Genomic DNA, 27,468 nt, shown 5'->3' with positions numbered 1-27,468 from the left:
TATTATAATGTTTTCGGAGTTTTTCAAAACTTGATTTCCCTCGCTGCTGTTGCTCTGCTCTTTTGGGCCACTTCTCACGACATTCGAAACCGCGCCCCTGCGGGAGGGCGCTTTGCAACGCCAATCAAATCGCGACACCACTTGACGCACGTGCAACGTGACGTTCTCTGCCTCGCCTGGAGCAGCGAGGTGGAGAGCAGCGGGCAACACTGCGGAATGGGCGGGACTGAAACTATCACGTGGTACGCCCGTCATTTGATTGATGTTGCTTTGCGCTTTCGCGAAAGCGCGTGGTTTTTGAACAGCGCGATAAATGGCGTAAGCTTGTTGAGCCACAGCAGCGACATTAATCGCATTCGCGAAATTCCAAAAACTGCCATGGTCATCACTAACCGGCTGCTACCAGTATTTGATTGCAGTCAGGTGGCTATCGGGCACAGTTCGAAAGTTAACTATAAGAATTTATTAATATCTTCACTAGTTAGCATGATTCGCCTATTTTTTGAGGTCCGCCAACATTGGTATTAATTCCCCGCAAAAAACTTCCCTTTACATCTGAACCCCGATTTCAAAAATTAATGGCCGGCTTCCCTGGGGGATATGGTTCACTCCAGAAAAAGGTTCGCAATGAGGAGAAAGAGCGGTTAACCAGTAAATTCCCTGCTGGCTGTCGTAGACGATGGGAGAGTGACATAGGAATAGGAAAGACAAGAGAAAAATAGTTTAATTCTTTGTATTTTGATGGCCATGATGCTGTAGATCCTGTAGAGTAAATAAACGGTGCGGGGCTAGCGATAGGCTGACTAATCAAATGCAATACGATTTCTCAAACTTTAGAGATTTGATATAAGAAATTGTGAGAATTACGTCGGTGCGGTATGTGCAGGTAGAATATAGAACAAAACGCACATTATGAACTCATTACGCATGAATAAGTAGACAACTATCTAAAATTAACTAACCACCTTTTTTACATTTAGATGAAAAGGTCACAACTCAAAATTGACTGCTTTGGTTTGGTTTCATGATGTCCAATACGCATAACGAATCAGGCTATGAGGGACGCCCTAGAGGAGGGTTCTTTGACCCCTTGGGATTCTTTAACGTGGACAGATACAGTTCTATGACTCCGTTTAAATGTGGCGGCCTTAGTCGGGATCAAACTAGCATCTTTTGGGTCAGCAGCCGAACGCCATAACAACTGAACCTCTTTTAACGAACCTCAGGGTGGCGTGAATATCGTTCGTTGCATCTGAGGTTCGTAGTAAGCGGGCTTAGCGTAGTAGTAGCGTAGTAAGCGTAGTAAGCCAGAAATACGAAACTCGGTGAAACAAACGTTTGCTTCTCAGGAACTTTCAATATGCGCGCCTGCTTCTTAGAAGTAGACCGTATCTGACGCATTACAGGCTCTGCAGAGCGCGCATGCGCATGTTTCAGTCCAAGGCCATGAAGAAGCTGCTTTATGGCGATGATGAATTTTTATGGCGCAAGGGCATCTGTGGGCAAGGAGACCCATGACACGTGGTTGTTTCTTCTATTGAAGGGGAGGGGGGGGGGGTCATAGACCCATTTCCTAAGCTTTTCACCGTAAAGAAGCCGAGCACCAGACCAGGGGAAAGATTGTACCGATTGCTTCACCGGTGGGAACCCAGCGGCACTGGGGATCGAACCTCGCACCTCCTGGATGCGAGCCGGATGCTCAAACGACTAGGCCACCGCTGCGATCCCAAATAAGCTGCTTTATGAACACGATTTAACTGATCGCGGTTAAAGCGTTCGTGGCAACCGGTGGCAGCTCGGTATCCTCGTCAGCCGATTCTTGGCTGCCGGGAAGTGCTCGTAATTCGCAAACAATGGCTTAGTCAGCGTCTCGCTTTGCAAAGGCGGTGTCATGATCCGCACCTCTCAAAGTCATGCAAAGCGAAGTCATGTCCTGCCCTCTTTGCATGAACAACGCGTTGTTACAATTCTGCATGTGTCAAATCACGCGCATGTTTAGCTGCGTCTTCTGTCATTTCTTGGAACATGAACTGTGCTTCAGAGCAGCAATTAACTACGCAATCCGCTGTAAGCCACATCCACACGGCCTTTTTCTTTTCCACAGCTGCGAACAAGATATCCGAAACGGAACTACGGCACTTTCAGCGTCATTTGGTATGAGCATGCGCACTATATAGCGCTGATACTGGGACATATTGAGCGCGTGAATGACTCCCATGACCGGTGGCTGAATCCTGCACTCTTCATTTGGTGGCGAGAAGAGCATTACCACCGCACCAAGAGAAGACAACACGTGGTGCGTAGCAAATTTGTAAAGAATGAGCGGAAGCTCCTACATTTTTCGTCACGTCATGGATGATTTCACCAGCCACTCGACAACATAATTGTGCATCGCCCTTATGAAACCCGTGTCTGGTTGCACACATCATGAATAACAACATAAGTCATTGTGCAGGCGTTTCAATTACGCTCGAAGCGTACGAAAGCGCACACCCCAGGAATATCAGTTGGCTGGACTTGCCGATGAGAGTAAAGAGGCGCCAGTTCGTAGCCGGTATTGCTCGTTAACGCGAAAGTTAGCGGCACCTTCCACCAGCGCAGGTGTCGCCTTTCAAGGCATTTTTTTTTGACAGCTCGATTGGGTAAAACTGTCGCTTCGTCGTCAACTTGTCGCTTTCCCTACTGCCAAGCGAAAGGGGGCTGCGGCTTAGTCAAGCTGTCTCTCACAGCTTTTTCTGCGCCTCCGCTGTCTGTATCTTTACAAGGTAGAAATAAAGAATTTGAATTTGAATTATTTGCGAACGCATTCGATCTGACGGCGGGTTTCATGAGTGGTCGGAGGCACTCTTCAAACGACACGCTTAACAAGTAAGCGGGCTTTTCGACTGCGCGGCTGATTGCGCTGCGCCTGTCCGTTCGTTACGGTGTCCTCAGTTACGGTGTCATGGTTGTTCGTTGTATCCTAAGTGTAGTCCCCGTTTCCATAATGCATATTTTAACGATAGCACTACCCTCGTTCGAAATAAGCAAACGTTCGTTATGATTCGGTCGTTATGAGCAAGATTGACTGTATGTCTACGGGCATAAAGTTTTGTCAGTCGATACGTACGGCACGCACAGGATAGTAGTGGGGGTGCAGAGACGTCTTCATGGGGCGAAAGTGCGGCCTTGCGCATTTGGTGGAGCAGAGCGTAGTTTTGCCGTATTTTGCCACACTTTCCCAAGTACCCTATTATTGTGATCGCGACTCTATTTAACAGCTTTGCGACGGCGATAGCAACAAGCGCGATAGCAACAACGACGGCGATTACAGCGATCGCTGCTATTAGCCGCACTAAATTTAAAGCTGAGAAAGAACTGTCTAGGTAAGGTGCGAAAAGCAAGTAGCTACAATGTCTCACGGCGAGTAACAGTAGCGCTTAAATGCGATAATTCGAGATAAATATGGTCCCGCTTCGCGAAGTATTATGAGGTCCGTACCGAGGTTATGAAAGAAAACATTACAAAACTTCACGGCAATATGATCTATATACTAATAATGGCACAGCTTCTTTCTTCAGTTTACTTGGCGCTCTAGAATTCGACCTCCCGCAGCTAATGATATATGCTAACTTTGCAATACCCTTAATGGCTCGCTGAGTGACAGCTGATGAGCCACTTCTTTAGGTGAAAGAATGCATATTCCAGGAACTTTCCACTTCTATTCCCGCACCGGACTTCTCGTGAATACTCTGCTCAGAAAACGTGATATTTGATGAAGGCTGCCTTGATTTTGACAACGCGTGCTGCTAGTATGGGGCAGGTAGAAATGCATGCGGCTTTCCGTGACACCTGCACAAAAAACATCAACCGAGCCATGTGCAAGAGAACAAATGTTCTCACGTGGGGTCTCAGAGTTGTGTCGTCGGCGTCCCAGTCCTACTTGGTCGTGCAAGGTAAAGTGGGCGTTGTACAGTGGGGTAGAACAGCTTGAGTTGACTGCCAGTGAAGTGTCTAGAAAAATTGCGAGGGCGAGAAATTTCACTATACTGCAACCAGAACGTTTTCTTATGAGTATGGTCATGCTCTCCTGATTACATATGCTTCGGGAAGCCAAGGACAAGCAAAAAGAAACAAAACTGCGGGCCGCGTACTGGGCTACACCTCGTTTAGCAGGTGTAAAGTGTGTGGAAAATCTCGTATTCCTTTTTAAAACAGAGCGCGAAGCAACGGACAATCGGGAATATAGAGGGAAGCCACACTAAGTTCTACAAAACCATTCATGTCAGGCAATCTGGAATGCATATTAGCGCTGAAAATAATGATAGCGTCGAACGTGACTCATGCACAAAAAAAAGGAGGCGTGCAATGTGTAACAGAACAGTGTTACTCACAGGGAGTCTTCGTACAGTTCGGTCGTCAGCGTTCTAATCCCGCTTGGAGATTGAATGGAAAATGGACACTACACAGCCGGCTAAAACTGCGGCTGGACACCGGCAGAGCTGTGAAAAACTTCGCTGATTATCTGTTACGCCCCGTGCTGATTGACTGAACAACACGCCCACGTTGTCTCAAGTATTTACTTGGCGCCACCGCGCGGTAACCACGAGGGACCGAACTTCGTGGTTCGTTTTTTTCTTCTTTTTCTTTATTCAGCAGTGTCATGTGCCTTTTGGTGGCCAAGTCAAGATTGGGTACGCTATGTGCAAAAAGAAAAAATTCTTTGGAAGCACTTACATATCTCTTAAGTACGGGAAGGCGGAACCCATTTGCGACTCATCGCACTGATTTGAATTTCCCATGCGTGAATTCATTTCATTATATAGCGATGAGCGTGGCGAGAAAAAGTGGGGACGTCGATCTGCGCATGCCCAGCGTGTCGACATTTGTTGCTTGGCGGCGGATAACACTGCTCCGACGTCCCTCCGTCTGATGTGACGCCATCATGTAGTTTTTCTCGTTTACGAGCAATTTTTACCCAAATTATAGATGGCTCGTTTAGATGAAGTGCTATTTACGCTTAATTACCCATTTGAAATGTAATTTGACACAAATTGGGCATTTTTCAGCCCATATGTATCTGCAGCGCGAACACAAAACCAGGTAGGAGGAGAAGATAGTACAGAGCGCTGAACTTCCAACTTTTATTTCAGCAAAAACTGAACCCGCACTAATATACGCACACCGAGTTAAAGCCCACCAGAGGGAGTAATCAAGGCGCGCGATCGAACTGGTACCCACAGGATGTCCAGTGCGTCAAAAGATAAAAAGAATCGCGCTGTACACTGCGCTGCATGAAATGAAGCACGAATGAAATGCGGAAAAAACAAAAAAAGGAGATGGGGAAAAAAACAGGGTTGAGTGTGCACGAATGACAAAAAAGATGGAAAATATGGGAAAACAGGGTTGAAGGCGCGAATTTTATTAAAAGCATGAGGAGGCGAGAAGACGGTGGAAAGGTTAGCGATACGAAGGATGAGGGCCAACAATTAACACGGCTAAAAGGAAAAGCAATATGTAAAATGTGCCTCTAAAAACCAGGTAAAATCAGACAAAACCAGAGAGAAAGGTGATTTCTTTTTCAGATAGCGAGATAGATGGGGTGCTTACGCAACCTTCCTTAAGCCCTGAGATTTGGGGGCTTCAACGATTTCATGCGTCATTTGTTTTTTATGCTTTTTTAGAGACGGTTGCTTTCTTAAAATTACGAATACATTTCTTTTTGCTGTCACATCCCCGGCATGGGCAGGCATGTTCCTTAATGGCGCCCCAGTTAAATCATTTTTATGTTTCATCAACCTTTCATTTTAACAGCTTACTGTTTGGCCTATGTACGCCTTATGCAACATAAAGGGATGGAGTATACAACCCCGTCCGCACAAGGCACAATAGGGTCTCGGTGCCTGGTTGTGCAGCCACGGTTCTTTTTCTGTTTGTTAACTGGGTTGCACAGGCTTGACAGGCGCATAGGGGCTGAAAAGACTACGTCTACGCCTGCCTTTCTACCAATTTTCTTCACATTATACGATATCTGGTGCAGGTACGGTAGAACGGCGACCATTTTGTTCCGCTGTCGGGTATCATCCGGAGCTTTACTTTCAAGCTTCATACCTATCAGGACCTTTTAAGCATGAAATGCTTTTAGCTCCCGTTGTCGGCATTGTGGTGACTTCACGCCGAGACCGAGAGCCATCATCCGGGCACTGAATTCCACTCATCCGGGCTCTGAAACGAGAACATCCGGGCACCGTACGAGACGTACTGAGATTCAACGAGACACTCTAAGCCCTCCTACAGGACCGGCATACTAGCGCCGGTTGCTCTCCAAACGAGTCACAAAAAATAACTGCTGCCAGTGTCTTCTCAATGTTTATCAAGATATCAGTCGAGCTGTGCATTTGATAATGAACGGAATTATAATTTCCGATTTCTAATAACGCGTGGAAAAAGCACATACATGCCACAATACACTTCGTTGTCATACGTGATCTGTTAGGGGCTTTGAGAGAAGGCTGCTTAGAGAAAGAGGGCGAGAAGGGCTTTCGGCGGAAAACTTTCGCTCCCTCCCCAAGTATGGCGCTGCGGTCCCACACTCACGCATGTAAAAGACCGGACGCTTGGCCTTCAAGCCCTTTCCCCCTCTGGCAGGCAGATGTATACACGCTCGCGGAGTATTCGAACGCGCTGCATATACATTCTTGTCAGGCCTGCGTCTCGTCGTGTCCGCATACGCTTCTGCATCGTCCTGGATTTCAATGCCGCCACCGTCAAAGCTGCTTAAGCGGAGCAATGGAGCCTGTGTTAGGCCCGTAAACATTTCATGCTTACTCTACTCTCGGTTACGGGAGACGCGCAATTTTTTTTGCTACAGACGAAAGGAGGGATTGCGGGTACCCTGATTGCGTCAGCCTCACCACTTAGTTCGAAAAGTTGTCTTGCAACTTGTGTTCACAAGATTTTGTGAGTGCATTCTTAAAAGTTGATTTCGCGATGTTCCTCTTTACAAGTTTGTAGTGGGCTGAATCGTAGGGTAGGATAGGCCTATTACCTCTTAACACGGCAGACGCATATCGACGGAGGCGACACACGTGGGCTGTGCAATTTCAGTGCACGTTAAAGATTCCCCAGGATAGATAAGCGGGCGAGTTGGTGATGCATTATGTAAAAAACAGCGCGAACGAACGGGGACGAGACGAAGAACACAAAAGAACAAGCGCTGAGGCTAAGGCTTGTTCCTGTGTATTCTTCGTACAGCGCTTGTTCCTGTGTATTCTTGGTCTCGTCCCCGTTCGTTCGCGCTGTTTTTTGCATAAAGATTCCCCGGTGGTCGACCTTATTCCGGAGCCCTTTACTTCGGCATTTGTTTTTTTTATTGCGAAAGCAATACTACTCGCACTTTCAAGCCTTCGCGTGACCCGGCCGCAGTTACGTTTGACCTTTAGCGGAGCGAATAAGGGCGTCCAACTCGCTCCTTCAGATAGCCCGGCTGCAGTTACGCCGCGCCGCGCACCTGTGGCGCACTGGGCACCTGTGGCGCTACTGCCGCTGTGACGTCATACCAGGTGTAGATTATGGGCGACCAACTCGCTCCTTCAGAGAGCCCGGCTGTAGTTACGGTGTGTGTTTGCCGCGCTCCGCACCTGTGGCGCTACTGCCATTGTGACGTCATACCAGCTGTAGATTACGTTTTATTACGAAAGCAATACTACTCGCACTTTCAAGCCTTCGCGGGACCCGGCCGCAGTTACATTTGACCCTTAGCAGAGTGAATATGGGCGACCAACTCGCTCGTTCAGATAGCCCGGCTGCAGTTACGCCGCGCCGCGCACGTGTGGCGCTACTGCCGCTGTGATGTCATACCAGCTGTAGATTATTTGCGACCAACACGCTCCTTCAGAGAGCCCAGCTGCTGTTACGGTGTGTGTTTGCCGCGCTGCGCACCTGTGGCGCTATTGCCGCTGTGACGTCATACCAGCTGTATTTTATTATTTCGCAACACATCAAAAACAAAACATAAAAGAATTACCAAACACGCTTTGAGTCGTCGCGCAGCGGTGGCGGGTAGCCACGCTTGACTTGAAGACGCGGCGCATTGCGGTCCTTCAGTTGGAGGCGCTGCGCGTTTCCTTTCGCAACCTACCAGGCTTAACCAAAGCTAAGCCCCCGCGAATTTTTTCCTTTCTTCTTTCACTCCCTCATTTATGCCTCTCCTTACGGCGCGGTTCGGATGTCCACCAAGATATGTTGATTCATTGAAAGAACTTCTCCGGCACGGAGGCCTGGGGTGACGGGGAGTCGTGCGCCCGCGGATTATAGGCTGGCAGGCAGCCCTTGGCTTGTTGCGGCCTTTTCCGACAGATGAATGCTGCGTCGCTGGGTGGTAGGGTCCACGCTTCGAAGCCAGGTCTTCCAGGCTTCTGTACTGGCGATATTTTGTCCCACACCTGGGCACTGTGGGAACTCCAAAATTATGTAGTCGAGGGTCCCTCTCGCCCCACAGTGTTGCCCCTAAGCTCTGGTAGCACGTGAAACGCCCAGCCCGAGTTCGTGAAGGTGTTAGTTTGGACCGCCTCCACTCGACAGTGTCTCTAACAGTTAGGCCAACATCTGGCGGGGGTGCTAGTCTATGGCCCAATTTATAATGGTTGATAATTCCCCCCAATTTTTCAGACGCTCTTCGTATGCCCAGTGTGCGCGGGGACTCACTAGCTAGCTCGAGCCACCTACTACAGAAATATGTGATACTGCGTTATCTCCTTTCCTCAAAACACACCAATCAGGCCCTGTTGCTGGATCTCTCATCGAAGTCGCCTGTGTCGGAGCTGCCTTACCGCAACAACTGACAACCATGGCAGGCAGTAGCAGAGCGTAACTCCACCTGCCACGCGCAGAGCGGAGAAATGGACAACAGGAAGGTGGTTTCCTTGGGATGAAGAGCTGCGCAGAACTTTCGCAGTACCGACTATCGTAGTCGTCTGTCAATTTTTGTAGTTTATTCATTTAACCTTAACGGGTGTGGGGATGCGCTTTACTCGTCCCCTGTGGTTCGCTTCCCCGTGATGCACTCTCCTAAGCCGCGTTAGCTGCTTTAACTAGCAAAGGAGGGTGGCGGTGTCGCTGCGCCACGAGCGCCACGGATGGCGTGTTTTCTGCGCTCGCACAGGGGGGAGACGGACCCTCTTCGGCAATGTTCCACTTTTAGCGGTTTTTCGGCTAAATTTAGCTAATTTTGTTGCCTCTTAGAGGGAACAATGTTCGTCTAGCAGCTAGCGTGTTTGTTAGCGGAGTTCTCTGAATGGGTTCTCGCCAGAATAGTCTCTATAGTTTTTTACTTCGCACCAGAAGCTCTGAGTAGTTGAGTTATTCGCCCACGCGACAGTCGTGATGCTCTTCCATTGGCTTTCCACCGCATCTATTTGCTTGGCGGTACACCTACCGCTTCCATCAATGGGACTAGAGAGGGCTTCAGTACACACAAGGCTTTTTCTATTAACAACTGTCGCTCGCTTTTTAACGTTTCAATTTTGTTAGGAAGCCTCAGCCATACTTGTTCGATGGAGGAAACCAGGAACATTACGCATATCTTTCTTAACATGTCTTCGTCTTCTGGACGCCCGCTTGGTTCATTTCTTTTATGTCATTTTCGAACAAGTAGCCCAAGTACGGTTTTAGGTCTAAGCAGTCTTGTACTTTGGTCTTGACTGCGTCGACGTTTCCAGTTGGAATCATCACTTTTTTGATTAGGGTAGAGAAAAGTAGCACAAGGTTTTCCAGCAGCTTTGTCTAGCCCGCACTATTCGCTTCAAAAGGCTAGTTGTTCACTCTTTGTATTTCCAGAAGTACTGACTTTAGGAATAGCAAATAAGTTTTGTTCGCGTCGTCACAGTACACGGAGTGAAGCACTTCCGCGCCATGACATTTTTCCGTCAACCTAACTATTTGGAAGTGCGTTTTCAGGACTGATCCAGCACTCGTTCCGCTGCTGTCGCGATAGAAAGCCATCAAGTCGAGCAAGCTTGCACGATCTTCAAAGGCGATTCTCCGCTGTTCACGAGACCAAAAAGTTTTTTATACGCTTGCTGCTGCGATGAGGACCTAGCGAACCAGTTGTAAGTTTCGCTCACAAGGTAATCTAAGCATCTCGAAATTCCTTCTCCCGCAGCGGCTGATGTCGCACTGCTGGAGCGAATGGCAGAAGCAGCGAATCAAAACCAAATGGGGAGCATGAGCTTTGAGCTGTTGAGAGACGCCGTTGTTTACGCCTGTCATAATGCTCTCGTTCTCTGTCCCGATACCAACAAGATTTTCCAATTTCAGACAGTGATTGTGAAGCGCACATTTTATGCTCTTAACAATGCCGCGCTCATCGCATGTTTCTAGCTCGCACAGGGAGAGGAATGTTGTTAAAATTGACTACATTGCTTCACTGTGGTAAATGACACATACTGAGAAATAGTTTGTTACTGATATGTCAGTTTCTTCGTCAAGAATGATGCTGTATTTGCTGTTGTCAGTGTAAGATGAAAGGTCCTCTTTAAAGTGCAGGTACAGAACATAATTTTTAAGCACGGCAGCGCATTTTGTCCTCTTCATTCGGTACCCTTTGGCAGCCGCACTGTCTGGGAATTATTTCTTGATGAATTTTGCCAGATGGTCGGTAGTAATAATGCTGCAATGTTCAGCTATGAACAACGCCGCCCTACCCTCTGCTGTACTCGCTGCATCGCTTTCAGTTCTTCTCGGGAAGGTAATCTGCTTGTGCCACGGGTCCAATATGCTAGCAGCTTTCTGGTGCGTTTTTGTATTTTTGTGCGCCTTCAGGTCATTTTATTTGGATCCGAGTTGGCATCGGACTTACATTCGGCAGCCCTCAATCCACTGGGTGCTGTCTTGCAGAGAAGCTAGCTGCTCACATCCGGGTCTTTAAGCCACGCGGTTCGAAACTTTTGAGCGTACTTCACTTTTGGTATTTTTGGCACGATAATCTCCCATGCACGTGCGCACCGTCTGGAAGAGGTAAATTTCTGGCGTAGTGCCACAGAAATGCCGATATACCAAGCGGATTGCTTTGTTCTGCACGGAAGCAAGGGGAGTGAGGAAGCACTAAGAGAGAGCGTTCACACTGCACAGCGACTCTCAGGTTAATGATGCTGGCGCCGAGGTAACCTGCGAGGTAGGATAGCAAAAGTTACCGAGGCGCCAATGCGCCGGCGGCGTGGCGCCTTTCGCCGCGCCTCGCAGGGTCGATGCACGGGGTCATGCATGGCACCAGTGGACACCCTACAGCACCCAGGTGCAGAGAGGCGCAGGCTGCGAATCTCTCCGTGGGGTTCTTCAGCGCGTGTCATATAACGCTCCATGCCAACTAACTGGCCAGCCAACGAGCAGGCTGCCGGCGCCGCCGCTAGTTTCCTTCAGCGCACATAACCCGCAGCTCACTTTTCTTTTACTAAAGCCCTGGTGACAGAATTTCTCATTTTGTTCAGATCGACTACAAATCCTGTAATCCGCTAAAACGATAAGACCCAGCAACTAAAGATTCAAAATTCAGAGAACTAGCGGACTTTGCTACCTCAATGCTGGTCCTACCTTACTCGAATGCGGAAGTTGAAAGATCGCTCAGCGACATGAACTTGCTCAAGGCACAACTGCGAAGCAGGTTGACGCCAGCTAGATTCTAATGCCGTTATAGTTAATCAGAGAGTGGCTGAAGAGGAAAGGTAAAAGTTGTTTAGACAACCAACTTCCAGAAAAAGTTATCCCGACTCATTGGAAGTGACACGAGTTACCGTGGACAGAGTGAACCATCAACTTCCTGAAATGTTACGTGTCAGCCGCTTTACCTGCAGATTGATGACTAAAATTCCGATCAAGATGCTGATGCATTTGTGTTTTGACATCACACAGTTTCTCTGTGCATTTGCTTCAACGCTTACATAGAGTTGCTTTGGGCTAGTCATGACTAGTCCGAACTTATTTACATTCCTGTCACGTTTTTTTTCTTGCAATTAAGCAATGTGATTGATGCAATCTGCAACCCTTGTTGCTATCTCCTAATGTTTATATACAATAAACCCATATAGAATGGTACCTTGTGGAGTACTTTTTATGCAGGTTATTGCGAAGTGTGCATTTTAGGAGAATAGAATTACCTTACAGCCTACTTATATTTGCTTTGCTTTAACCACGCCTTTAAATAAAATTACTGGCAGGAACGCTCGCTGAGTACGCAGCAGGCGCAAAATGACGCGGTGCGACCTACCTGGACGCTTCCAACCAATGTTGCTCAAAAAATAATGTGACTGTACGCTTGACTTCTAGCCAAAGTTGCGGGATAAAATGTGCCACCTTTTCCTTGACCTGATGCTCATGACTGGTTATGATATGCGCACAAGCAGACACCGCTTCAAGCAACGCTGAGCATTTTGGTTTCGTTTTTGCTTAAACACTTGTGATCATAGTTCCGACAATGGATCACTACATTTGCTTGCAGTTCTAAGCCAAAGAAAGTCGCAGTGCAGGTATTTTTACATATTAGCATCACAGTGCATATTAGCAGATATTTTGGGGTTTTCCGACAATATTTAGCCGATTTTTGAACCCATTTTGGTGGAATAGCCTGGCGTGGGCGAACGTTTGCTCGAAATCGTGCTGGTGAGTAGGACGTCCTCGATTCCTCAGCGTATTTTGTTGCTAGCTGCGCTATTGTTGTTGTAGAAATAAATTCCTTGTTTGTGCCAGCCAGAGTGTCGTTCCTTTATTCCCTCAGAGCAAGGCCCGCCGTGGTCGGCGTGCACTCGGTAGCGTACGCGATCACGGGAGGGGCCCGGCGGTTTTGAACCTAGTCAGCCGCGAATAAAAAGAGAAAACGTATTTATTTCCCCCAATTAAAACCCAACACGGGGAGTCACTTCTACGCTTTTAACTGGCTCCGCGAATAAGCTAGCGGATAGATGTGCTGGGTATGCATAGTGTACCGAAGGAAGTTTGAAAACTGCTCTATATCTAACCAATGTCGAGTGGTCTGGCGATTTCATTGTAACACATTTTTCAGGCATGTACTAAAAAAACCTGTTCTTTATTTGAATTTCGAAGTGCTAAGGAGCAGCTTAGATAAAAGTACAGACATCATAGAATGAACTCAATACACGGGTCTCATGGCGAACAGCGGTGCCAGTTTTATTGCAACATACAGATTGTCGGCAGCCCACTTCCTCATTCTCGCTGTGAACAAGTAACCGGAAGCGAGCTCTGTCTACCGACACTCATTTCGGCTGCAGTGGTCATGGGTCTTTTACATCAATTTACTCGCTCTTAGAAACGAGGTGTGTTCTCAGCAGCCAAGTAAGCTGTAATCTCTGCTGTTTATCGATGCGAAAACATCATATGGCGCATCGAGAAAGAAACGTGGCGTAAGAGTTGAACAGCAGCAGTGGTCACAAAACTGCCAGATGAAGTCACTGTGGTGTACACTATGGGGTTTGCAATGGGGCGAGATAAATACGTTCTCCCCGATTAAGCGCGGCTGATACAGTTCAAAACCGCGCGGACCCCACCCCGTGGTCGCGTACGCTACCGAGAGCACGCCGACCACGGCGGGCCTTGCTCTGCGGGAACAAAGGAAAGACACACTGGCTGACACAAACAAGGCATTTATTGCTATAACAACAATAACGCCAGCTAGCAACAAAATACACTGAGGAATCGAGGAAGTCCGACTCACCAGCACGGCTACGAGCGAACCTTCGCCCACGGTAGGGCAAAGGGATAGGCTCCGAGGCCGAGCGGGACGGGCTCGGCGGGAGCAAGTTCCGACCTAGAGGCGCCCGTCGACGAAGAGCGGAGCGGCGCGCGGAAACGTCCGCTTGCGATCCCTTTCCCAGGGAGAAGAGAGCCAGCTATCCCTCGCGCGCGCGCAGCAAAACGCCATCCGTGGCGCTGGTGTCGCTGCGACGCGAGCGCCCTTCCCTGTTAGTTAAAAGTAACCGAACCGAGAGGAGTGCTTTTCGGGGGCGGCTAACAACACTGGGGTGCAATGCGGGAAAGTGAACGCAGGGGACGAAGGCGTCCCCACATCCCCCCAACCTTAAATAGACCCACGCGCCTGCAAGTTACATGCTATGGAGGAGTCTCCTGGTCTTCATGCACTTGAGGCAGGTCGTGCAGCGGAGGTCACGCCGACAGAGTGCACACAGTCTTCCGCGGTATTCCGAAGGCGGCGTGAAGTTCTCCGCTGGGACGACTCGCATGGCCCGCGGTCTGTGTGTCCGCAGGCCCGCGAAGAGGGCCGGTTGACCATTGCAGGCCAAGATTCCGCAGATTCCGGAGGTGGCTGCTGTCTGGTCTCGCCACGGCTGCCCCGGATGGATGCGGCGAACAGGATACAGGCCGCTCCGTCGCAGCAGGCGGCAGCGAGATGATGTGCACAGGACAGCAAGCCGGAGTGGCTCCACTGGATCTGCAAAATTTCCGAAACACACTCCGCATGCCTTTAACGTAGGTCACGGGAGGGGAAACGGCGTACACAAGGGCCTGGTGGCTCAATGCTCAACTCGCTAGCGAAACGTGTCGGGCGGCTGTGCAACGCAAAGTTCGAGTGAACAAAGACCTTTCTTGAGTTGGACGAGAATGCTCGGTTCATGCGAGGTTAAAAAAAAACGGGCGGCCAGCAAAGTGCGCCCCCTCTCAACACCACGGTCCGGTGGTCGTGTAACTTTTGACAAGGTGCAGGCAGCTATGAATAGCTTTAGGCCTCACTACCATAGTGACGGTCGACGACCCCCAACAAAAGAACGACCCGAAACGGGTTTCGTGCGCGCAGCCGCGAGGAGACATCAGCGTTGTGGGATGGTCCTACCCCACTCACTGCACGAAGCAGCTTCTGAGTGATCGGCGCCCACCGTATCGGACGGTGTCGGAACGCCCGGTGCCGAGCTGCAATAGACGGGTTGCATAAATGCCAGCAACGCTGTGAAATGTCGCAGGTTGTTCTAGCAACATTGTACCTCGCCGCCATTGTGCAGGAAAACATTTCGTTCGCCTTGGCAGACTTGCCGTGTCTGATCTGCAATTTTCCCTTGTGTCACTGATTTCAGCGGTTTTTGATCGGAAGTCAGTGAGCTGCCGTTTATTCCGTCATTTCGTGTCATGGCACAACCGGTCATTTTCCCAGTCACGGGATGGAAAAACGATCTGACCGTGATACCAACGCTTACGGATCGGAGCGTCCGTGAGTTCTATGAGAAGAGATCGGGCGCACAGCGCAGCTACGAACGTAGCTACAACTTTCACGTAGAATCTTACGTGAATGTAGCGGCACTGATGACCAACAAAAGCGACAGCAGGTAAGAGAATTATTTCATGGGTGTCTGGTAGGTTAGCTGCGATTTCGATTTGCGAGGTTTAGCATCGGCTACTCGGGCTTTTAAAGAGAACGCCGAAGTGGGCGGCTGTGGATGAATTTTGACTACCTGGGGCTTTTTGACATGCATCTAAATCAGAGTGCGAGGGATTGTTACATTTCTTCTCCATCACAATGTGGTCGCGGCGGCAGGCACGTAGTAACTTGTGTACCGCTGCCTGGCCAGTGCTCGTAACGTTGCTGTCGACGTCAAGCTCGCGAGCCCTCTTAAACTCGCCCCATGTTTTCGACAGTTAGTTGCCGCCAGTCTACAGAATTTAAAAACGCAGTGTGTTGGTTTGTGCGCCTTTCTCATTGAAGAATATCTATGTTCAAAACGCTAACTTCTTAACCTTCTTTTCAGTGGTGGTCTTGCCTTCATTAGAGCACCGTGCTTTCGAAGCAAAAAGAAGAATGCCCCACCGTATTCTGTGTTGATTGCCTTGGACGACACAGCGCACATCGTAGGTGGGAGCTGCGACTGTCCGGCAGGAAAACTCGCCTGCAATCATTTGATAGCCGTTTTGCGCACGGTGATGTTGCTAAAAAGCAAAGGATTTACAGTGGCGCCTGACGAGCTCTCATGTACGGATCTGCCGCAGAAGTGGAGAAGACCGCGCGGTGACACTGTCAAAGGATGCTCACTGCAGTCCGTGGACTGGCGCAAGGTGAAAGAAGGCGGAGCCGTCACGCCTCGGATCGCGCTACCCAAGGAACGCCGCGTGCGCACTAGAAATCGTGAGCAGCAAGAGCAATCCAAGCGGCGTCTTGCGCTCGCCCTGCTAGCTGATGACCCCGATAATGACTTTGCGAGGGGCCTCCTGCTAACTGATGAAGGGGATACAGAAGAGTCAAGGTTTGGGTCTGTGTCTACTCTATCTCCACAGAGCTACCAGCAGTCGCTTTTGCCGCACGGTTTCGCCGTTCTGATGTCTGGTGTGAAGCCTGCCGCCATCACTTTAGAGAAGAACATCCCTCCCCTCACCTTCTTCCGAGAATCTGCTCCATGGATTCCTGAAATACATCTCGAAGGGAACGTCATTGTGCAGGTCAGTGAGTGCTTTGAAAGAAAGGGAAGCTAGAGTAAGCAGGTTTTTTCCTGTTATCGATGACCTGCTTGGTTGTACTCAGAAGCGGCAGTTATTGTCAGAAAAACAAGGAGTTTTTAAAATCTCATAGCTGTTTCTAGATCGCACTTTGTTATAATCTCACAAGAACTTAAAATACACATCTGTGTTGAAGAGTGGGTATAAACAAAAAGTCTATGGCTGTCGAGCTTGTGTAACAGCATTGAGGGACATCAGTGCTTAGTTAATGCATTTACTTCTGCCTGCATCTGTGATAATTCTGGTATTGCTTTACTGGTTCAAGTGCTCCGAATGGCTGCTTGTTGTTCTGAACGTGTGCTGCCTTGCTTTATAGTCCATGCAGCGGCAGCTACTATATTGCATCCCATTGAGAAAGGTGCTAATGAGGGCCTAGTTGATGCGTGCCTGCCGTGATGTATACATCACAGCGGTGTGGCTTTTTGGTATGGTCATACAGATTTTGTGCGTTTAGCTTGTGGATGGTCCATGCATGGTGAGTGCTTACCAAAGGAAAGAACTTGCGCTGGGGTAGTATAGAGCGAAGTCTTGCGACTGAGGGCTTAACAGAAAGACAGTTAGATTGTACATGCTTGGCCCGTTTGTTCTGATCCTCCAAAGTCTGCTGAACAGCAGCAGAAAGGGCTGCTGATCTTGGACTCTTTGGTGTAACTGTACTCTAAGAAAAATTGTAGTAGCTACGAGCAGTCATACTCGACAAAGGTGGGCTTAAGGGTGTATGCTTTGTTGATTGTAGCATTGGGTGTTGCTGTTTGTATTGACCTGCTCCAGTGTGGCTGCTATGCTACTATGTGGTAATGCTAATGTGATAGAAGCAGGCAACATGGCTGCAAGTGTCGTGAAGAATGTTTTTTCTTGGTTTTCATGGCCTTGGCTATTATAATGCAGGAAGTGCATGCGACACAGAAAGAAGGACAAGCACTGGAAAAGGACAGCAGACAGCAGGCCAGAAGTAGCTCTTGGCATAAAGGTCGAAAAGTTCGAATTACATCCTCGAAGTTTGGCCAAGTCCTCAACCGCAAGTCGCCATGGACAAGCAAGGGCCTACAGAATCTCACAGCTAGTAGAGACCTCTCTAGGGTTCCTGCAATCAAGTAAGTACTTTTTCAGTAGCGGTGCACACAACTCTGATAGTTTGCAAGCAAAGTGATATAGAAAATGAGTTTGTGAGCAATAATTTTTTTATTTTAAACATTTTACCTGACTTTTTTTTTCCAGCTACGGGATCAAAACAGAAGCAATAGCTGCCCAGAGGTACGAGGATGTGCTCAAGAAGATGGGCCATGCTCCTGTCATAACTACGTGTGGACTCCTGGTGAACCCAGCATTCCCATGGCTGGGAGCTTCTCCAGACCGAATTGTCTACGATGCTGTGGAAGGGTCCCATGGCATCGTAGAAATCAAATGCCCCTACAGCTTACGTGGCCTCACAGCAGATGATCTGACAACAGCAGAATTCTGCAGCACTGTTCTTAACGGATTGCCACACTTGAAAGAGGATCACGACTATTACCACCAGATTCTGGGTCAGATGGGCGTTTCAGAGCTATCTTGGGGCGATTTTGTTGTGTATGGAGAAGAGTTTATCCTGATAGAGAGAATAAGATTTCAGGAGAGTGTATGGGACAGTACAAAAAGGGTCCTAGATCAGTTTTATTTTAATACTCTGCTGCCATATCTATCTGAGATTACGATATAAGCTCACTGCCACTAACACAAGGCTATTTATATGCCATCTATTCCCATGAACAACTAATCCTGACCTGTTGAGGAATAGGGGAGAAATCACGTTTGGTTTGGTTTATTCGGGTTTAGCGTCCCAAAGCGACTAAGGCTATGAGGGACGCCGTAGTGAAGGGCTCCGGAAATTTCGACCACCTGGGGTTCTTTAGCGTGCACTGACATCGCAAGCTACACACGGGCCTCTAGAATTTCGCCTTCATCGCCCCAAGATAGCTCTGAAACACCCATCTGCCCCAGCCAAGCGCCGTAACCATGGAGAAATCACGCTAACAAAACTAGCCATGCTCTTATGCAATACCTTTTTTAATTTTTATGGCATTTATTTTTGAAAGCAGATGTTTTCAGAAACGTATGCAAGCTCTACGAGGGGGTACCCAAAAGAAACCGGACTTATTTTTGTTTGAACTTATTTGTCCACATTTTAAGCACAGACCTTCAATCTCCTTCAATGTATTCCCCACTTGCAATGATACGCTTGTCGAATCTTTCATTCCATTTTTCAAAACATTGTTTAAATTCATCTTTTGTGATGCTTGACAGTGCCTCCGTCGTTTTTTTCTTCACCTCAGCAACATCAGCGAAACGCTTTCCATTCACCTGCCTTTTCATTCTAGGAAACAAAGAAAGTAGCACGGGGCAAGGTCTGGAGAGTATGAGGGTTGAGGAATAGGGGTCATGCCATTTTTGGTCCAAAATTGTCGTAGAGACAGGGCTGTGTGAGCAGGGGCATTGCCTTGATGGAAAAACCAGTCACCCGACCGCCACAAATCTGGCCGCTTCCACCGCACACTGTTGCCCAATCTTTTCAAAACATCCAAGTAGAAAGCCTGGCTAACTTTCTGACCCTGCGGAACAAATTCTCAATGGACGACTCTTCTCACGTCGAAAAAACCAATCAGCATTGTTTTGAGGTTTGGTTTCACCTGACGAGCTTTCTTGAGGCGAGGTGAATTTGATGTTTTCCATTGGCATGCTTGTTGCTTTGCTTCAGGATTCGATTCAGCAACACTTGAGATTTCCCCATAGCATCGTCCTTGTACGTCTTTCTTAATATTTCAAGAGTTTCCATTCAACTTTTTCCGAGCAAAAATCAGAATTTCACCGGCGCACGCTGTTCACGAAAATCAGCCATTGCAAAAACGACATTCACACAAAACAGTCGTCACTCTAAAACTCTGCCTAAACGAGTCTGACCTCCTTCAACGACGGCACTCGGCTTACTGACTCTGGAATGTTCGTTGTATGCGCTCCTAGTGCAAAACGCGGTACCAGTGTACCACAGAAGCTTTGGCGACCAAAAAATTTAGTCCGATTTCTTTTGGGTACCCCCCCCCGTAAATGAATCCTGCAGAACCAGCATTTATTAAAAGTTTCATCACTCGTTGTCTTTCAGAAGGGGAGGGTGAAAGTTCGTCAGAATGGCACACACTGTCCACATTTGGTTCACCAAAGGCACCAGGGAGATAGGAACAAGGCGGTCGAATATGTGGTAGCCTTTGATTCTCTTTATCTTCCTCTCCACATGTATCCTGATGGAAGCAATCTCCTGTGTCTCTTTCACTTCAATCGCAGTGAACTGTCCTCTCATTAAGAATGGAGGAATGTTTATTTATTTATTTATTTATTTATTTATTACCTCAAAGGCCCCGGTTGTGGGGCATTACATGAGGGATGGGCTGATTACATGCAGATTATATAAAGATTACAGACTACATAAAGATCAGGATACATAAAGATTACAGGATACATAAAGATTACTGATTACATAAGGATGGCCTCAATCTTTTTCTTGAAGTCGATGCAGTTGACGATGAGTACGGCTTCCGGCGGCAGATCGTTCCAGTCCCGAGATGATATGACAAAAAAAGAACGGAAATGAGATGTTGTTCTTGCAGCGGGTGGGTATACGGTCTTGATGTGGTTGTTGCGGCTAGAAGGACGATGAGCTGTTGATATGATAGATGATCCTAAAGGTGAATGATAGAACTTGTGGAATAGGCATAGTCGAGATATTTTTCTTCTAGTTTCAAGGTTAGGCAAGGATGCTCTGGATTTTAAAGAGGACACGCTAGTATAGTAAGAGTAGTCACAATAAATAAAACGGATAGCGCGGTTTTGAACTTTTTCAAGGATTATAGAAAGGTTAGATTGATGAGGATCCCATATTGCTGACGCGAATTCTAGTTTAGGTCGGACGAATGTTTTATAAGCTAATAATTTGATAGAAGGGGAAGTAAAACGAAGATTTCGACGTAGGAAGCCAAGGGTGCGGTTAGCGTCATTAGCGATGTTCGTGATATGCGAAGACCATGTTAGGGTATGAGTTAAGGTGATGCCAAGATACTTACAGGAAAGAACAGATGATACTTCAGAACCGAAAAGAACATATTTTGAGGGAATATGGGATTGCCTGCGATCAAAAGAAAGCATGCATGTTTTAGTAATATTAAGGGACATTAGCCAATGCTTGCACCAAGTTTTGATTTGGGTTAGATCAGTTTGGAGGGTGTCAGAGTCTGTTCTGCTGGTAATAGGGCGGTAGATTACACAGTCGTCGGCAAATAATCGGATGTTCGAGTTGACGTTAGAGGGAAGATCGTTAATGTAGATTAGAAAAAGCAAGGGTCCAAGCACTGTGCCTTGTGGTACACCTGAAGTAACGGGGGAAAGAGGTGACGATGATTTGTTGGCGTAGACAAATTGCTCTCTGTTGGTCAAAAAATTTTGTAGCCATTTTAACACCAAGGGGGTAAGGTTAAGACGTGAAAGTTTTAGTAGTAATCTTTTGTGGGGTACCTTATCAAAAGCTTTTTCGAAGTCAAGGAAGAGCGTGTCAACGGGAATGTTTAGGTCAAGATGAGAGCTAAGATCATTAACAAAAAGGGCTAGTTGGGTGTCGCAGGAAAGTCCTTTTAGAAAGCCGTGTTGGTTAGGATGAAAAAACTTGAGCGAAACTAAAAATTTAACGATGTGAGAATAAATAATATGTTCCATTAGTTTTGAACAGATGCTCGTAAGAGAAATAGGGCGGTAGTTTTTACATGAAAACGATGAACCTTTCTTGGGGACTGGAACGATCTTACCGATTTTCCAGTCTTGCGGAAGCACGCCTGATGATAATGAGTGTTGAAAAAGATGGCACAAAATGACACTAACCACGTTTTTAGTATTTTTTAGCACTTTAGAGTTCAAGCCATCAATGCCAGATGACGATGACACTTTCAATGATTCAATTAGTTTCCTAATACCATTGCTATCGAACAAAATGTCTGGCATAGCTGGATGATCGAAGACAGGGAAGTGCGGTAATTCGCCGTCCGGTTCGTTAGTAAAAACTGAACAGAAAAAAGAATTTAGAACGCGACAGACATCATATTCCGGAATGAGATTATGGTCCTCATCATGTAAAGTAATAGGTGTGTTGCGTGAAGGATTAATGGATTTCCAAAACTTGTTCGGATTAGTGAGAAGCATAGCAGGTAATACTGATGAAAAAAAGGAACGTTTAGTTTGGTTTACCAGAGATTGGAATGTTTTTTCAGCACAATGGTACTTTTTCCATGAGCAGTCAGTGTTCACACGTCTGGCTGTACGGAAAAGCCGTTTCTTCTTGTTATTAAGGCGCTTCAGATCGTTGTTAAACCACGGTGACGATGATTTTTCTGTGATCGTGATAGTAGGGATATGCTTATCTATTAGTTGATGCATTTTGTGTATGAAAAGGGACCAGTTAGTTTCTACTGACCGGCTTGAAAAGTCATGGACGAACCACGCCCCAAAATCGGTTAGTTCTGTGTTCATGGCAGCGTAGTTACCTTTGTCGTATAATGTAAGTGTTTTTTTGGTTTTCTTCAAACTTGGGACTTGGAATGAAAATGTGTTTAGTATAATGGAGTGGTCACTAAGTCCGGGTAAATGAAGTGGCGTAGAAACTTTATCAGGGTGGGAAGTGAGAATGAGATCGAGAATGTTGGAGGAATGATCAGTGTGCCTAGTAGGTTCAGATACGACTTGAGACAAGCCAAAGGTTAGGCACGTGTTAACAAAGTCACTTACAATGTTATTTTTTGATGTAATGGTGGGAAGATCGGACCAGGTAATGTCAGGAAAATTGAAGTCACCATAAAAAAGAATGGGTATGTGCTGATAGGACGTAGTTATCACGCGGAGTGCTTCGTGTAAGTGGGCAACAAAGGAATCAGTTAGATCAGGGGGCCGATAGCAAACACCAATGATAACAGGAGGGAACGAGGCATGACACTTAATGAAAAGGAGTTCGAGAGGGGAATCAAGTTTAATCTCGGAACAAGGATAAGAATGATGAACACCTATTAGTACACCTCCTCCTCGCCTATTAATTCTGTCGCGTCTAAAGATATTGAAATCAGGAAACATGGAAGTTACTTCGGAGTCCGCTACGGTTGAATTTAGCCATGTTTCGGTTAGTACAATTATGTTGATCTCCGTAGTGCGTATAAGACTTGAGAGGGAATCTAACTTCGGTACAAGGCTGCGAATATTAGTGTAAAGAATGGACAAAGGGCGGAGCTTAGGCTTTTCCGGAGGATTACGTAGTATCTATGGGGTGCGGGGAACAACTTCGTTTGAAATATGGTCATAAATGTAGGTAGTGCTGCCGATGATTAACTTATTGTAGCGGAGTTTGTATTTCTCACTTTGTGATTTACCAAATGCAAGTAGCTGTTTCCTGGCAGAGAGGGTAGTTTTCGAGTAATCTTCCGAAATACTGTAGGAACTGTTCTTTAGTTTGCTAGCAGAGGAAAGAATTTTCTCTTTTGTTTTGTAGTGAGCAAAGTTAACAATGATTGGTCTGTTTTTGTTGGCATCAAATTTTCCTAATCTGTGACATCTTTCAATGTCTTTGGGGCTGATTGTTATATCTAGTTTTTCTTTGCATACCGTCGTGATCAAGTTTTCAGATTCAGCCCATGTTTCAGGGTTGGTGTCTTTTAATCCAAAAAATAATAAATTCGAGCGGCGCGCCCTGTCTTCGTAATCCACCAGCTTAGACATAATGTTTGATATTTCACCGGCATTGTGCTCCGCAAGTTCCCGAACATCGCTGATATCGGTTTTTATTGCGGCAAATGTTGCGCAATCATCTTCAATCTTTGCTAGTCTGGTTTTATTTCCCCCAGCGCTTTGTCGTTTTCAGTTAACGTGCAACGAATTGTTTTCATTTCTGACAACAAAGATGCTTGGCCAGATCGCAGTTCTTGCAAAGCCTCCATTATGTCAGAGTTATCTTGCGGAGCAGCGCCGCGGGTGTTGGGACCCGGGTTAACCTCGACGTCACCCGACAAGATCAGCAGTTGACGTATGACGCCAACACATTCAAAGGTAATTGCGACACAACACTGTGGGCTCGGCAGCACTAGCAAGGCCGCATAACGCGTACGCCGCGCAAATAGCGATTTATCATACCTCACCTGCACGACAAAGAGGCGATGTAGGTGAGTGTACGTTGGCATCGTTGCAGTGCTGCCGAGCCCATTAAGCGGCGCGGGCGGTGATGCAGTCCTTAAGTAGCTTGCACGCTCTGGTGACGTAGTCATGCTGGTTATCGTTGGGAGGAGGGTGGGCGGGTAGACTGGAGCATGCGCCGTACTCGGGCAGGAACCAAAGTTGGCATCCGTGCAGTATTCCGTGGTAGGCCGGCTGAAGGGGGCACGAAGAAGGCACTGTGCCGACTCGAGCGAGCCAGCTGACTGCGGTCCGGCCGGGATGGAGGACGGAGGGTCGGAGTTCCGGGGACAAGAGGACGACGTTCCCGGCTGAAGAGTGCTGCCGATGGCTCCTCTCGCGTCAACACCACCAGCAAGCGGACTGAAAGGCACGAGCGCGAACATCAGCATCTGCACGACAAAGAGGCGATGTAGGTGAGTGTACGTTGGCATCGTTGCAGTTGCACATTCTTTTTTTTCAAGAGCTCTTCTATTTTGAAGCCTTTGTCAGCCATGACTGAGTCTGCTGTTTCAAAGGGAAGTTCCAGAAATCCACTCTTGATGACGCAGTCTTTATCCGATGTGAAGCCCGTAAAAAGTTCGGACACAAATGTCAGTGCTCCACTAGGTGCAATTCCTATTAGTCCCTTAAGTGTGTGTGTCGACTTATAGAAAGAATAAACCTGTGACTGTGTAACAAAAGATGTAGGTACTTCACATCTTATTTCAGTGGCATCTAAAATAACGCGCGTTGAAGGGTATTTTTCTTTGAATGCAGGTGGCATGGTCGCATCTACAGCTGGTCGTGACAACCAAAGAGAAAGCTCTGTAAGCTGTAAATACATGTAATCTATCCATGTGGAAAGGATCCTTGAAACTGTGCTCTCTGAAATGTGGAACAAATGGGCAAGGTGCCGGTGAAAAAGACCCACCCTAAGCTTCACTAGCACAAGGAAAAGCTGATTCTCTATGCTTATTTTGTGTCGTCGTCCAGTGTTTGCTGTGGTTCTGAGACCAGTACTGGTACTATCACTGCGCGAGATGTTCTCACCAGTTTCACCTACATCTAGGAACTCCAAGAGGGTAAGAAAACGGGAATAGTTAGGAAGACCAGTATAAAACTGCATGTCCTCTGTGCTATCTTTAAATCTTTCGACATCAAATGCAACAGTTCCTTCCGCTTTCTCCACATTTTTTTTGTGCCTGGATTAGCTCACTACGGAGCAAATTTAGTTCACTGTCTTTGGATTTTAGCTGTAGCTTTAAATACTCCAATTCTTTCTTGCTTTCCAGTTCTTTTGCCTTGCTGACAGCTAGTTGTTGTTCTAACTGTGCAATAGCTTCTCCGCAAGAGCAAACAGTGTTTGTGTGTACATTCGAAGGGAATTTTTGCTGGACGCCTTCATTTTCAGTACTTGAGACCTCTCTGCCTTCTGTATTTCTTGGGCTATTGATAATTTTGGCACAGTTTTCATCTCCTGGGCTGTCATCATTGGCTGCCTGCTTGCTATGCTCGGAAGCAGGGATATCTTCATCCGTTAGGTTCCTGTGATCAGCATTCAGAGGCATATGCTGTACTGTCTTAGGTGACGTGTCCATCGCACATCGTTTCCTCTTTGATGGTGCCACACTCTGAAAAGGGACCCTTGAAGCTGGTGGCTTCCTTGGAGGCTTGGTATTTTTGAATGGAAACACTGATAGCACAGCAAAGTCGTGCAAGTGCCGTTGTCCGTTTGCAACATTTGCAACTTAGTCACTCTCGAGAAAATGAAGAGAGCAGACCTTTGTTGCATTCGGCACTTTAAAAAGTGCACCTTCGTCACGCCTAATGGCCACGATCCATTTTTGGTATAGGTCTGGTTTCCTCGGAAATCTGTGGTATGAGACCTGAGAATAAAATTCCACATTTACACTGTGCACTGTTGTGACTTGCAGCTGCACGCTGCCCATGCATGTCATTTTAGACAACTGCTATTTTAAGTAAGCCTTCATGCCATCTTGCATATACCCGCCAACGATTTGAATGCCAGCCAGCTAATGCACTGTATTTTTCAGCATGCTGACATAGGGTACCATATGTCAAGCTTTCCATATCCCTGGCCATAATCCAGCAACGCACTACTACTGCCGAAACCTCTCTTAACCTCTGCCTTAGCAGTCTTGTATCTCTTGCCGAATCATACGAACTGTGCCTTGAAATGCAGTCCTTGTAGACTTCTTGCTACGCTGGTTGACGCTGTTATTTATAAAAAAAAAAGTTACGATAAATATGAACGAGATTCATCAACTTTAAAGGCACACCTGCCTAGAGTCCTATTTCGGGTAGCTCGCAATCAGCACGTCGCCGTCGTCGGGCTATCCACGCTTGGTGCCAACGAAAAACACGGCGAGGCGCCTGTGGGAGCGGGATAACACATAATTTACGCGCACTGCCCCAGCCGCGGCGCTCCGTTTCGTTAGGGCCAGCTGCGGTGGCTCAGCGGCTGGGGCGCTCGGCTACAGAAGCACAGTACGCGCCCGTATGCTGTGCGATGCCGGCGAACTTTAAAAGGGCCGAAAGTGGGCTGCATCACTAATCTGGTGCTCTCGGCGTCTCTCAACAGTTTACCTCATAGCCTGAGTTGTTTTGGGACGTTAAACTCGAAAAGTCACGCCTTGCACACACGCGCGTACTGAAGGCATGCACACTACGGAAGCTCAATGCAGAAAGCACTTACTTTTCGTCCCAGCTTGTCGAAACCGCCATACTGCGTGCACAGTGGTACGCAGCAGTTAACTGGCATGACTTTAGGTAGTTCAGTGCAGCCAGGTAGTGAAAAATAACCACTGAAGTAAGGCAGCCAGAAGCGGAGAAGCGTCGCGCGGGCGCACGGACGTAGCACGGCGAGCACGGAGGCACGGAGCACCTTTCCTGCACAATGGCGGCTGCAACGAAGTTCGTGTGCATGCATACAGATGGCGCTGCTCCAAACCGCTGCTCCAAAGCAGAGATGTGGCATAAGGTTAGAATAGTAGGAAACCGTAGGCAAAGTTGATGGAGAATCTTAATGAGAATTGCCAACACAGTAAACAAAAAAAATAATAAATAAAGAAAAGCTGAGCATGGTGGTAATTGCCACCACCCCGTTTCAAAGGGGGCGCTCCTATCCATCCATCCATCCATCCATTTTGCCACTCGTCTATACCAGCGAGCTCTACGGCACCCGTGGCCCCAGGCCAACCGGCTCCCGGAGCCGCGACTCCCAGAGTCGAAAAAGAGACAGCGAGAAAATATATACAGAAAACTCGGACCACCCACGCGGCTTCCGTACTCACTCGCTTCGGGCTCGGCAACTCCGCGGGCGCTAGGCCTCGCGCTCCCTCGATGCGGACCAAGTGGTTCTCGTGCTCTTCTGAAGAAACTCCAGGCAAGAAAACTCGAAGAAAAAACATGCTGAGCATGTTGAAAAGTTCAAACATGCTGCAGCGCAATACACCTCGCACTCAAGAAAGCATGCTGCAGGTCCTAGCGATCAAAATTCACACTAGGCCTACCACTTGTCAAGTACGGACAAAGAGCGTTCCTCGAACCGAACTGACAGTCTTTCAATGTTCCAAGAGCAGGCCCCACGTTAGGCTGCCAGATATGGGGTTTGCAATGGGGCGAGATAAATATGTTCTCCCCGATTAAGCGCGGCTGACACAGTTCAAAACCGCGCGGACCCCACCCCGTGGTCGCGTACGCTACCGAGCGCACGCCGACCACGGCGGGCCTTGCTCTACGGGAACAAAGGAA

At 47.6% G+C, this 27,468-nt stretch overlaps 2 protein-coding genes across 2 annotated transcripts; one reads left to right on the top strand and one right to left on the bottom strand.

Moving 5' to 3' along the window:
* The first annotated feature begins 15,915 nt into the window (after window positions 1-15,915).
* LOC149337621 (uncharacterized) lies at window positions 15,916-18,388 on the top strand. Its single transcript, XM_089554920.1, has 3 exons — window positions 15,916-16,428; window positions 17,374-17,579; window positions 17,704-18,388. Exons 1-3 carry the CDS (start codon window positions 15,916-15,918, stop codon window positions 18,182-18,184), a joined length of 1,200 nt encoding a protein of 399 aa, XP_089411046.1. The 3' UTR covers window positions 18,185-18,388.
* A 1,215-nt stretch (window positions 18,389-19,603) lies between these two features.
* On the bottom strand, window positions 19,604-24,812 carry LOC149337620 (uncharacterized). The gene is made up of 2 exons (XM_089554919.1): window positions 24,154-24,812; window positions 19,604-19,836 (listed from the first exon to the last, which is right to left on the bottom strand). The coding sequence occupies exons 1-2, from the start codon at window positions 24,536-24,538 to the stop codon at window positions 19,604-19,606; spliced, it is 618 nt and encodes a 205-aa protein (XP_089411045.1). The 5' UTR covers window positions 24,539-24,812.
* Between the last annotated feature and the right edge of the window lie 2,656 nt (window positions 24,813-27,468).

The sequence above is a fragment of the Amblyomma mixtum genome, chromosome 7 (assembly GCF_055824585.1).
Source record: "Amblyomma mixtum isolate Tamu chromosome 7, ASM5582458v1, whole genome shotgun sequence".
In the NCBI taxonomy this organism is placed as follows: Eukaryota; Metazoa; Arthropoda; class Arachnida; order Ixodida; family Ixodidae; genus Amblyomma; species Amblyomma mixtum.
The sequence above is the reverse complement of the archived record's forward strand: the minus strand, read 5'-3'. Positions and strand labels throughout refer to the sequence as shown.